The sequence below is a fragment of the Dipteris shenzhenensis genome, chromosome 3 (genome assembly GCF_047967505.1).
Source record: "Dipteris shenzhenensis isolate YYH24624 ecotype China chromosome 3, Dip_SZ_1.0, whole genome shotgun sequence".
Classification (NCBI taxonomy): Eukaryota; Viridiplantae; Streptophyta; class Polypodiopsida; order Gleicheniales; family Dipteridaceae; genus Dipteris; species Dipteris shenzhenensis.
In genome coordinates, this window is record NC_141598.1 from 32,049,682 (window position 1) to 32,063,628 (window position 13,947).

The following is a 13,947-nucleotide window of genomic DNA, read 5'->3' on the forward strand; positions in this document are numbered from 1 at the left end:
ATCCCTTTTGCTCAAATTGTAGGCCTTAACAAGCTCCTGACATGCAAGTGGATTATTAAATACAGCACTCCAATATAAGCTTTCCTGACGAAGAGTGTTGGCTCTTGGATTGGGTGGAGCCCATTTGATGCGAGAAAGAACCTGCTTCCAATCAAGGATCAGAGCAGTGGCAAAAGGACACCTTGGAATCTTTCCCATAAATTTGCCAAGTAGTACCTCCCATATGTCCACATCCCATTTACCATAAGCAGGTGCCTTCATAGTTCTAGACATGTATACAAGCATGTGGGTCCACGGTTGTTCCTGCTGTGAGAAAGTGAACAGCAGTGACATCTTACAAGACAGGGCATGTAGATGCAAATTAAGCACATTCAATCCACCACTCTTCCAAGAAGAACAAACACATTCCATTTTTAGTAATCGGAGAGCCTTTCTAGATGACTTTGTTTTCCACAGCATTTCCATTGCCTGTGACATGTATGCTGAAATATCTTGAGAAGTCCAGTGCAACAAAGGCAAAAAGAATTGGACATAGGCCATGACAATAGATTGCACTATTCTGAGACGAACATGCAAGGGCCAAGTGGCTATTTTTCAATAGTACAACTTGTCATGGAGTTTGTCAAACACCCATTTAAGTTGTTGCTTCCCGGTAACCATCCATCCGATAAGATAGCCCAGATGTCTGACCACTGCTTGAGAATCCAAAATCTCCCCTAGCCAAAAAATTGCATGCCAATCAGTTTGTTTGCGGGCTATCAATTTTGATTTCTCAAAATTAACATGAAGACCTACTGCCAGTCCACACACACACACACACACACACACACATATGTATGTATGTATGCATTTTAGATTAACCAAAATCTTATCCCTCGTCCTCTCTCTCTCTCTCTCTCTATATATATATATATATATATATATCTTATCGAGAGAGAGAGAGAGAGGACGAGGGATAAGATATATATATATATATATCTTATCCCTCGTCCTCTCTCTCTCTCTCTCGATAAGATATATATATATATATATATATATATAGAGAGAGAGAGAGAGAGAGAGAGAGAGAGAGAGAGAGAGGAATATATATATATATATATATATATAGAGAGAGAGAGAGAGAGCATGCGGGATAAGATTTTGGTTAATCTAACACATACATACATACATACATACATGCACACACACACTCTCTCTCTCTCTCTCTCTCTCTCTCTCTCTCTCTCTATATATATATATATATATATATATATAGAGAGAGAGAGAGAGAGCATGCGGGATAAGATTTTGGTTAATCTAACACATACATACATACATACATACATGCACACACACACACACACTTTTTTTTTTGGTAAAATCCAGTGCATTGTATTTATATTCTCATAAATTTACAAGATGGGAAGTCTTCAAAATGGAGAGTATCCCAAAGATCAGAAGCATAAAAAGAAAAGCTCTATGCAAGAAGCATGTAGATCACCCTCATGGCAGGCATCATATAAGGATTGCCGCAATGAGGCTCGAAAAGATTCATATGACTTGTGAATCTGCCGGCCCAAGTATGCCAAATTATGCTCATTCCAAATTGTCCAAAGAGCCCAATATCTCACCCATGAGAGAAATAGTGAGTATTGAGACAAAGACCTCATAAATCCGCCAAATAACCAAAAATGTTTCCCAAATCTGTGACTCGGGAAACGGAGCCGAAGATGATCTGAAATTCTCCCAAGGAGGTTCCTAGAAGACGGGCAATGCCAAAGCAAATGAGGGATAGTCTCTGAAGGAGCCTAACACCGTAAACATGTGGATGGTGCAATGTGACGTTTGGCAAGTGTGATTCCCACTGACAATGTGCCGGTCATGCATCTCCAAAGAAAAAGTCTTTGTTTCAAAGGCATTTTACACCTCCATAATATTCGGAGATTCTTCCACCACCATGAGAAGGGCTTCCTGATATGCCACAAAAAATTAGCATATTGTTGAATCCATGGAGCAGGCTGAAGAAGCTTGTAGGCTTTAATGGAGGTCAAAGCAGGCAGAGGAACAGGATGAGAGCATGTAGCAGAGGGTTGCAATTTCCAATCCATAAGCCTGTCTGTGTTAGCCACAGGAGGAACAGTTAGAAGAGGATGTAACAGATCATCAATTTTCTTCCATATTGACCTATGATGCATTCCCAATGCATAGGAGGCAGTGGCCTGAGGAAAAGATAAGACATAACCCTGATCATCTACCACATCATTGATGTATCTAATTCCCAATTTCATGAGATTATATGCCCGAACAGGTTCCTATAAAGCAAGTGGAATGTCAAAGATGGCACTCCAATGAAGACTTTCTTTCCTCATTGAGTTTGTCCCCGAGCAATTATCAGGAGCCCATTTGACCTTGGAAAGTACTTGTTTCCAGTCAAGTATCAGAGCAATAGAGAAAGGGCAACCAGGAATCTTCCCTACAAATCTCCCAATGACAACTCCCAATGATCAGTAGTCCAATGGCCATAAGCAGATGTCCTCATGTTGACACACATGGATGCTATCATACAAGTCCATGGCTGTTGTTGACGGAAAAAAGTATGGAGCATAGTCGCCTTCCTTGCAAGTACATGATATCTTATATTGAGAACATTGAGTCCCCCATGCATCCTAGGGGAGCACACCATTTCCATCTTCATCAGTCTCAATGCTTTCACAGTAGTTTTTGTCCTCCATAACAACTCCATAGCTTAATACATAAAGGTTGAAATATCTCTGGAGGACCAATGTAGCAAAGGCAAAAGAACTGAACATAGGACATTACAATGGACTATACGATTCTGAGCCTGACATGAAGTAGCCAAGTAGAAAATTTTCCAATATTCCAGTTTATGTTGAAGTCTTTGGAAGATCCATTTTAACTGCTACTTCCTGGTGATATGCCATCCTATAGGATATCCCAAATGCCTGACTACATCTTTGGAATGCACTACCTCACCTGGCCAGAGAATAGAATGCCAGTCACATTGTTTCAGGGGAAGCAATTTAGATTTGTCAAAGTTGACATGCAATCCCGCTACTAATCCATACAATGATAGTGTGGTCATTAGCATGTGAACTTCCCAGGGAGAGTTCTGTGGCATAAAGAAGGAATCATCAGCATATGCTTGTGCCAAAAAAGATGCAGCCCCAGGGATTTTAAGACCAGTCATCTATCCTGTGTTTGTAAGATGATCAAGATACATCAAGAGGGGATGGGTCGCAATGGCATAGAAGAGAGCACTAAGAGGGCAGCCCTGTCTAACTGATCTACCCAATGTCCATGACCGAGATAGATGACCCCCAAGAATTCACTGAGAAGTAGAGCCAGAATAAAACCAATAAATTGCATTTGCTATCCTGGGACCAAAGCCCAACTTTGTCATGATTTGAGAGATAAAATCCCATTGAATAGTGTCAAATGCCTTAGTGATATCTACCTGCAATATGAGCACATCTTGATGCGAGTACTTAGCATATTCAATTGCAGTCAATGCATTGGAGATATTGTCATGGATTTGTCTTCGTGGCACAAACCCATACTGATGAGGATGAAGGCCCGCATTCAGTATCCCATGAAGCCTATACACAATCATTTTGGCAATGAGTTTGTAAACTACAGGCATCAAAGTAATAGGCCTCCAATCTGACATATGGTCACACAGATGTTTTTTGGGCACAAGTTTGATTATGCCATGCTTCCAAAGGTGCGGTAAGTGATTTTCTTGCCAGGCAACATTGATCATTTGTAAAAGGACATCTTTCAAATCATCCTAGAAAGAAATATAAAATTCCACCGTAAGACCATCCCAGCCAGGGGACTTGTATTTGCTGAGGTGGGACAATGCATTATCAAGTTCTGTGTCAACAAAAGGTCTCTCCAATGTAAGAGCATCATCCCTTTCCACTATCTCAGAAACATATTGAAGAAATTCAGTCCTCGCATCAGTCATTTGATTTGATGGGGAGCCAGGGGTAGAGAACAATTTCTAGAAGTAATTTTGGCATTCATCTTGGAGATCAAAGAAAGAGTGCGTCCAAGAGCCATCTAGCTTCCTTACCCTTAGACATGAGTTTTTCTTTCGAGTAGCATGCAGGCCCTGGAAGAAGGCTTTTGATGAGCAGCCCTTATCCATGGGGGGCTTCATTCTTGCTCTAATCTGCCATTTGTGCAATTTCCTCTGATCATTATCAGTCAGTTTGATCCGAGCATGTGAAAGGGAATCATTTTATGTTTCAGAGAGAGGCCTTAAATGTGAAAATTCAGTCAATTGTTGTGCTGTCCTTTTTGCCCATTTGACCTCATTCCTCCATTTAGCCATATGTCAGTTTCCATACTCCCTAATGACATTCTGTATACGAGAGACAAAACTGTCCCAAGCATAATCCATGTCCTCCTGGGGATGCAAAGGCAAGGGATGAATTGCAAGTCTGATCATTTGCTGGAAATATTGATGTCAGAGATAAGCCTGATTAACATGTAGCAATCTACTGGAAAGAGTTGGCAAATCATCCAGTGGCATACCAAGTTGCAGATTTATCCATAATGGGGCATGATCTGACAAGCCCAGTGAGAAATCTATGAGGAGATGAGGGCTAAAATCTGCATATTGTTGTGGATAAAACAAATACCATCTGTCAAGCCTTGCCCAGTATGTAGTAAATGCATTATGATGAAAAGTATATCTAGGCATTGACCCTTGGAGAAGCAGCCATAAATCTTCAGCCTGCACAGAAAGAAGCATGCTATCCCATTTCTGCCTTTCCGATGATAGCATATGAGATCTTGAAGTGGTGTTATCTCTCGGCAGAGGGGAATTATTAAAATCTCCACAGATAAATGCATTAGATCTCCATGGATAGTTGCTTAAAGAAGCGCTCATGGCAGAGGTCTGGGAGGCATAGATTGATGCTAACTCAAGAATATCACCATTGACATTACATTGTATGACCATCCATCTGCCACTGTTGTCATTGAAAGCTAACTGAGGCTCCAGCTCATGTCTAACCATTATGCATACACGTGAGTAGGTAGTGGTACCAGCATAATATATATCATAGCCGCCAAAGTAATCATGATGACCAGCCTTAGAGTGTTGATTATGCTCTTGCACAATATCTGGTTGCATTTTATGTACATAATTCCAGAAAAGCCTCCACTTTGAGACATTGTAGAGGCTCTGTACATTGTATGTAAAGCACTTAAGTGTTTGATGCATGAAAGAGATATATACAGAAAAGTATAAGTATGAAACAAGATATCAGAGAGGCAAAGTCTCTGCCTGCATGGGCGGCATGCCTTCTTGATCCATGAAAGATATAGCATTCTCCCCTTCTTCAGAATCACATATGGGGATGCCCTTCTTCAAAACCCCCACCCAATTTTGAAGGACAGGAGTTGAAGTGGAAGCCTGTCCTAGTGAGGGAGAAGAAGCATCCCATTGACGAGATTGAAAGGGGCGTTGCTTCAATACAACCACCTTCTTAGACTGTTGAAACCCATCCCGATCTGTTCCCCCAAACTCCATCTTCTCTTTTTCTTTTTCTTTTTCTTTCCCAGCAAGTGATTGCACCTGATTAATTGGTTTAGCATTCTTTGCTCCATTTCTATTTGCTGCCTTAACTTGCAAATTCTCATTCTTTTCCCGTGTCTGGGGCGGCAAGGCATTAGGAGGAGGTTGATGCAGAACCATTGGGCATTCAGAGGCTAGATGCCCAAACTTGTGGCAGGCAAAGCAAGCTCCTGCAAACACACCCCATTTCAATTCAAAATACTTTTTCCCCAATTGCACACCCTCAACTTCCACTGCAATAGAAGGAGGGGTAGGTGTGTCAGTGTCCCAGAGGATGCAGAATCTGTTACGATTTCCCATGGGACGTGGAGGACAAATGACCTGTCCCAAAGAAGCAACCAGTCCAAGCAATTCTTCATGCATATAATCCAGGAAGTTAACAACCTCAACCCATACAGGACAATGATGTCGTATAAGACTTTGGTAATCCTTATTTGGGGACCAAGGCATAGCATGTACCATCTGCTTCCCATAGAAGAGGAGAGAAAGCTCAAGTAGCCTCTGCTTGCACAAGGCATCTGATAAGTGCACCTCATAAAAGCCTCTAGATGCAAAATAAACACCCTCTACAAAGCATCCTCCAAGGATGGACTTGATCCACTGTGCAACATCACTAGCTGCTGGGATTCTTCCTAGAAAGAAAATTATTACCGCGGTTTGAGATAGCTTTCTGAGAGGATTCACGAGGGATGGCAATTTCAATTTGTATGTGACCTCTGGAACTAGTTTGCCCCATTCGTGTCGTGATTGCTGAAAGTCATCCTTAAGTTATTACCGCGGTTTGAGATAGCTTTCTGAGAGGATTCACGAGGGATGGCAATTTCAATTTGTATGTGACCTCTGGAACTAGTTTGCCCCATTCGTGTCGTGATTGCTGAAAGTCATCCTTAAGTGTATCAAACACATATTGAGCTTCCATAGTAAGCTCATCATCTTGTGATGCAGGCTGTGAAGGACGGCCCTTGGCATCTGCGGGTCTTTCTTTTCTAGCATATGTACAAACATCGGAACCTGAAGCCATGATTGAAATATGGCAAGTCAAGAAAGAGCTGTACGGAGAGAAATAGAGTGAAAGATAAACTAGACAGAGAAACTGTACGGAAAAGCACAAGGGAAAAAAACCCAGAACTGTACGACAGAGACTGTACAGAATAAACTGTACGGAAGAGATGGTACGGGAGAGACTGTACGGGACATCAAGGAGACTGTACGAAAAATTTTGTACGGACAAAGATGGACTGCACGGAAATATCAACGGAAATGTACGGAAGAGACTGAGTTGTACGGGGAAGCTGACGGGCGCTGAAAAGACTGCGTTGTACGGAGGGACTGACAGAAACCGTACGTGCGTACGGAAAAACAGAGATCAGGGAGCTGTACGGGCCTGCACGCAGATCTGCGCAGAGATGTCGACCCTACCGTAGCTGCTGGTACGGCCGTCCGGAAAAACCGTATGATGACCATACGGGCGTACGGATAGAGGGGGGGGGGCCTGCAAGGAGGTCTTGGCGAGGCTCTCAGCTAGCACCTCTCTCTCTCTCTCACACACACACACACACACACACACACACACACACATATATATATAGAGAGAGAGAGAGAGAGAGAGAGGGGATGTGGGATAAGATTTTGGTTAATCTAACTCAATATTTAACTAAGGGCTAAAACTAGTTCTTTTGTTTAACCCATGGAACAAGTTTTTTGCACAATCACACCGTGACAAGTACTTTCTTATACATGATTGTTTGTAATTTCTCATAAATGATTTTTCGCAAGCGGGCCAATGGCATCCAGTTGATCCTTAGCTGTGCAAAGCCCTAGGGAATGATGAAGGGAAGCTTTATGCATGGCCATACCCCATAGGATACCCTGAGCAGAATTTCCAGAGCTGATTGTTTGCAGTATGTTACCAGGGTCTAGCTGGCTGTTTTCTCATACAACACCATAGGAAATGGTGGGAGGAAGGTTAATGCGAGTCCAAGTCAGCAAACGATCCCACTTTTCCCTTCGATACATGAAACCACCAGTTTTGGCACTTTGCACCCCATGGCAAACATAATATCAGTAGCATGTGCACAGGACATAGAATTATGTAGCATATCTGAAATAATCAAATACTGAAAAATGCCGGATAAATAATTAGTGTTGTAACTAGGCACTACAAACACAAAGAAGGAAAGCCAGGGCATAATTCACCACAGTAAAGTACCTAATAAAAATGCACTGAAAATGTATACCAAATTTAAATGTAGTTCAGTTGTCCCTCGGCTCTAGTTGAGCCTCTAATGGGCTGCAAGAGAGCAACCAAAATCATCATGATGACGTCTCTATGCCAGCAATGAAATCCTTGAATCCTGTGCATGCCAATCAGTCTGAGGTGTCTCAATCAGCTCACAAAAAGAAGCAGAAAAAGGCTTTCTATCAGGAGCAGTTGTGTTCATCTTCAGGCAACAGCTGCAGAGGATAACACTACCATACAGCCACAATCGACCTTGACAAATGCCCTGTCAAGCACTTCCTTTCAGGTGGCCAGTCATACAGACCTCACAGTAATGTGGTTACAATTGGTCTGGTTTGACACAAAGTTGTAGAAATGCTGTCGATCTAAAGATTCCAGAAAGCTGTTTCTGTCAACATTCAATTGCAAGTATTATAACCCTTCATTTAGAAACATGGATAGCATCTCCCACCCTCCAACTCTGCATCTGCCCTCTCTTTAAGAAGCTCTTAGTTGCATGCTACTTTACTAGCCTGTGTCCTTTTCAGGCTCCATCTGCAATTCCGTGTACAACCATGTCATGGGCCTGCCAGCACGATCAGGAGAAGAGAAAATTAGTCCAAAAGAAACATCAGCGTGCATCTTCCTTGCCTATTTTCTTTTGGTTTCTACTTCGCAGTCATCTTGCAGAATGAAATGCTGAAAGAATAGCATTATAAACAACCATTGCTTGTGTCAAACCTGGCAATTTGGTGTCATGGGCAACACAAAAAAAAGAACTTTGTACACATAGGAAGGCCACGTTCATTCCCAAACCATAAGTGGAAAATTGCAGGATTGACCTCCAATATTTGCTTCAAATGATGAACGTTTGGCATGCATGGCCTGGAATACATGCTCCCCAATACATAATCGAGGCCCAAGTGGATACAGATCACATGCATGTAAAGATACATCCACTTCATTCACTTTAACAAAGACTAACGTACTACCACATGTCTAAGGGTATTTCCATGTTAGTCATGCATATGTGGACTTCATGTTATGAAATCTTTTAATACCTTATGCGTGAGCCCAAATAGGGACAGGTCACAAGTATGAAGCAGTGTCTACTATGAACTCGCTGGGAGATGTCCATAGACATATGTCATATTGTTTCCTATGGGGTGTCCATAAAGAGATTGTATTTATATCTGGCAAGATTAAAGCAGCACCACAGTGAAAAGGGAGCCATTTTGGGCTGCATCCTACTCTTTTTGGCTTTCATATTTTCCCATAATGTTGTACAGCTCTCTGTGTCTCCCTTGAAAAGTTATCGTATGCTTTGACCTCTTGTAAGATTATATTCTCAAAACATAGGATGTGATAAAACCTTGTACATTCAAATTTTCAGCTTTTGTAGAAACCTGCCACAGTATAAATGGTCTGGAGTGCTGACATGATTAAAAGTAGCACTGCAGCTATTGTGGAAAGCCACAACCATGGCCTAGAGAAGAACTGAGAGTAAAATTCAACGTACATTACTCGCCAATTACTCTTGTAATGCAGCATTATAGCTTTGGTCATCTTTTCCCATCGGTCAGAATAGCTTTCAGAGATGTTTATACACATTTCATTCCACATGCGAAGTAACCTCTCATCACTTCCAAGATGATTCTCTAGAACACCAGCCCTGTATAAGATCAATAGATCCTCTGATGTATCTATCAGTGAATCCATGATGATGGCATAACCGCAAAACTCACCTCCTGCTTTTGAGGTCAACTCATAAGCAATCAAATTCCGAAAGATATCTTCTGTCTCATCATAAACAATCAGCTTCGGGAGATCAAGTACAAGACTGCTTTTATGGTACTTTACCACTGCTGTGTTTCCTTTCCGTGCCTTGAACTCAACTCCAACCTTGCTGAGCTCAGATGCCCGAGGAAGACGGCAAGATGGCTTATTGAATTCTTGTGAGCACCCTTCTTTAGGGTGGCTTACACAAGCAGCATAAAGGCAATCCAACATATGCTCACATTCCAGAAATGATATGTTTCCTATCAATTCCTTTAAATCTTTGTGCTGAGTGGTGCTTCCTGGATGGCTGATACAGAATGGATTGCTTTTCCAGACTAAAAATTCTATACAAAGCAGTAGGTCCTCCAGGGTAATGTCTTGATTTGCAAGTTCTGTAAGGCTCTTCAAAAATGATATAGGCACCTGATTGCCTATCAAGAAAAGGTCACGAGTTACCTGAGCAATCGTTATTTGGTTGTTAAGGAAAGAGGAAAGATAGCCACAGATCTCGTCATCAGGGCTTGAATCATTGCTTAAGAAAAGCAAGAATTCATGAATGAAAACAGTATCCACTGTCAGTAAAAGCTTCAGACTCTCAGGACTGTATTTGGGAAGACCAAAATATACGTTCCTCAAATTTTCAGGATCTGGAACGAGGTGGTTCGTAACTTCTGACAACCTCATTTCTTTCCTGCCAACAAATTCCTTTACGCACAGTGCTTTGCAGCTATCCATTGGTGAAGGCTCAAGCTTCCGGCACAACGGACCTATCGTGATTATCCTTGGGCAGTATGCGCGGGGCCTGACTTCAAAAAGCGCCTTGGGGACGGAAAAGATGGTTTTATTTTTCTGAAAGGAAGGCCTCCAGGCGGTTTCAATTTCGTTTCGCATGTATCTTATCCACTGATCTTCATTCATGTGCACTGGCTGCTGCTGCTCGACCGGGACGTTGCTCGGCTCGCTTAGTCCGAAGCTTCTATTGCGGGTGCCCCTAGCTTGATTCATGAGTCGCTCAGAAGGGTGAAACCATCGGGATCTACTGTCAGCAGGATCGCTCAAGACCCTGTTAAAAAAATATCGTTGCTGCTCCTCGGGCGTCATCTTTAACAATCGAATAAACGAAACGCGGATCGAATGCGGGCAGGAAACGAATGAAAGGCAGTTGACGACGCTGTGCAGATTGTTCTGCACTTAGCACAAGGGGAAACAATCATTGCAACGAAAAGTGTCATCACAGCTGTTGGCCATGCCTCCCGTTGGAAAGGAGAAAGTCAGTGCCCAGCTAATCTGGAGGTGAGCTCGGAATTCATCACTAACGAAAGCCCAAGCTTCGATTCTTACTCGCCGGAAGAGGGGAGCAATACACAAGAGCCCGCTACTCGTCAGGATAGCAAGGACGGGCATGGTGTGAAAGAGAGAATGCTGAAAGGAAGGCTTGTGCGAAGCCTGAGGGGCAGGGGTGGTGGTCATGGCGACGGAGGTCGGGAGATGTTGGATTGGCGAGCGGGGAAGCTGAAAGGGTGGCAGGGGTAGATAAGAAGGAGATCAAAAGGCGAGCTATGGAGGAGATGGAATTGGGTTTGTGGAGGAAGAATATCTAAAGTCAGAAGAGTAGAGCAGAGAGGGAAGGACGCCATAGCCAAAGCCAGAAGAGTAGAGCAGAGAGGGAAGGACGCCATAGCCAAAGCCAGAAGAATAGAGCAAAGAGTAGTAGTAGAGGTCATAGGCCTCTATAGCCACCTAGAGATGACACGAGTTTGAATCCCAACTCCCATGCTTGCATCAACCCAACCTTGCTTGGTTCAACACGCACCTCCTCCACCTCTTGCGGTTTCGGCGCTCCCCGCACCCGAAACGAGTCCCGCACGAGTCCGTCGTGAATCGACGCACCCTCTTACACACTAGCTGCCCATTGAAAAAATTTCCATCAACTCCTCTCTCATTGATGGTTTTATCCTTTGCACAACCCTCGAAACAAAGGTGATTTTGGCAGATTTGAAAGATATGGTAGCCAAGCCACACAAGGGCATTGCGAGCTTAAGGACGTGGAGTCCACGGAGGATTGGAAGGTTTGTTCATGGGCTGTGTGTGTGTGTGTGTGTGTGTTCTTTTTTGGAAAAAAAAAACCACCTTAACAAGGAAATCAAATCAATGATAAGAAAGAGAACCACCAAGAAAAGGGACCAACAAGCCATGTGCACTGAGAGTGAAGCATGCCAAGCCTCCTCACCATCTTGGACTATGTGCATACACGCATGCTCTTGCACATGTTACAGGCTCATGAGCATGTGCCTCTCTCTCTCTCACACACACACACACACACACACACATTTTTTGTGACAACACGTGTGCACACACACACACACACAAAATGTAGACACATGCACAAACAAAAAACATTCAATGTCCTTCCTTTCATTGATTTTCATTTTGCCTTTACTAGTTTCTATAGATTCCCTTTAAAAACCAGAGTGCATTAACGAGATGTTAAATACAAATGGTCTAGAAGTAGCAAAACAAAGATTGCTCTTGTGAGCCTATCTACTAGTCAATCAAAGCCTTGCAGGCCAATACTCAAAACTTTCCCCCTCTAGTCAAATAACTGTTAGAGAAGATGAGGTCATTTCTACATAGCCAAATAGACTAAAGAACAATGGCTCACAAAATCTACAATTAATTATAGAAGTAATGGAATATTTGAGAAGTATAGTATGCCCAACCTTTGTATCGACACAACCTTATGTGAAATATATTGTAGGACAAGAAAATCCCCAAACAAAGATTTGCATGATAGATTTGCAACTTATGTCACTTGACTAGAGTTTGACATAGCATTGTAGCAAGGAAATGGTACCAACTGTCTTCCCCCATCCTTATATAATACGGTTGTCATATTGCATGAGGATTTCAATTTATTCCTAGTATTTTTTTTTATAGCAAGTGATATGGAGGTTCTTTTTTGTCATTAATTGTGAGTCCAACTCATGATGTGGAAACTCAAAGCTTTCACGTATGTCTCTTGATGATAGCAAGATGATGTGGGGTTTTTATGTATATTGCTTGTAGTCATATGAAAGTTAATTATGATATGAAAGGGGAGGTGTGCCTCTTGACTCATGGTTCAACCGAATTCGGCATTGAATGCCCAATGTTGAATACATTTCAACTAAATGAAGGTCTATTGTGATGGGAAGGTGAAGCTTATCCACGTTTAAGAGACTGAAAAACATTTTGTATCGGTAAAACTTTGATTGAAAATGTAGTGATTTTCTTATCATTGCCTAGCTCCATGTTGTGATGTGATAGATGCAAACAATTTTTAGATGCTATAATAGTCTATAACTTTTTGGAGATGCTATAATAGTCTATGATTCTTTGGTAGTGCTTTATGCTAAGGCTTTGCAAGTGTGGAGTGTTAATTAACACATGAGATGTACATTGCAAAGGTCTTTTTCCACCCATATGTTCAATACATTGTTATCTATCGATTTAGCACATCAACATATGGTATGATGGGCAAATGGAACTTGTTTCTTTTTATGAAGTAATGTTTATGCATGATCCATTAGATTGCAAGCTTTACTTTAATGTTGATACACTCATATGTGATCACTCATTACCCTATACATTCACAATAAGAAGGCATTCGAATTTTTCAAAAATCAATCATCCAAATAAAAGACATCACTAAGGAGAGTATAATCCCATGAGTCACTTTCATACCCTTATTTTGTTCGCAAGAGCCACATGATTTGATAACTTTTCCACATCATGTCTCAAATGGGGCCAATAAAAATATCTCTACAAAATGCATAACCGCCGTCTTTAGCACTCCAAGATGTCCAATAGTGAGGAAGATTCATGAACCTTCCTTAATTACAATCTCCAAGAGCTATGTGATACACACAATTTGTCTATTTTGTAGAGGTATGAAAGTCTAACTATGTAGTCTAGAATAGGGTGAATGTTTCCTTTAGTGGGATGCTGAATCAACCAGTAGAGATGGGAAAAATGTTTGTCACTAGAGTAAAGGGCTAGCCACTCAAACAAGGCTAGAATATACAAACAAAAAACAAAAAACATTGCATCTATTAGAGGCTTGGACAAGCACTCTACCTATCTACTTGGATAGCCTAGTTTGAACTTTGTACTTCATAATGAGGGGGAATTACTACATATAAGTGGCTCATTCAGCATGCCTCAAGCTACCAATGGAATATATTATAGAGGCTAATGGTCAATGTGGACGTGGTGTATACAATGAACTCTATACCAAGCAGACATTGTCTCTAATGCTTGAGTACCTAAAGCAATGCATAGAGCTCTTTTCCATTCATAGGGTATTCAAAGTAGCATTAGCTAG

At 41.9% G+C, this 13,947-nt stretch overlaps 1 protein-coding gene across 2 annotated transcripts; it reads right to left on the reverse strand.

Moving 5' to 3' along the window:
- Positions 1-7,719: 7,719 nt before the first annotated feature.
- Positions 7,720-11,277, reverse strand: LOC147903667 (putative UPF0481 protein At3g02645). Of its 2 annotated transcripts, none has more exons than XM_087400511.1 (2): positions 8,867-11,277; positions 7,720-8,391 (listed from the first exon to the last, which is right to left on the reverse strand). In XM_087400511.1, the coding sequence occupies exon 1, from the start codon at positions 10,683-10,685 to the stop codon at positions 9,195-9,197; it is 1,491 nt and encodes a 496-aa protein (XP_087256637.1). In that variant the 5' UTR covers positions 10,686-11,277; the 3' UTR covers positions 7,720-8,391; positions 8,867-9,194. The 2 variants fall into 2 exon arrangements, with proteins under 2 accessions (XP_087256637.1, XP_087256632.1); XM_087400506.1 differs by having other exon boundaries at positions 8,547-11,277.
- Between the last annotated feature and the right edge of the window lie 2,670 nt (positions 11,278-13,947).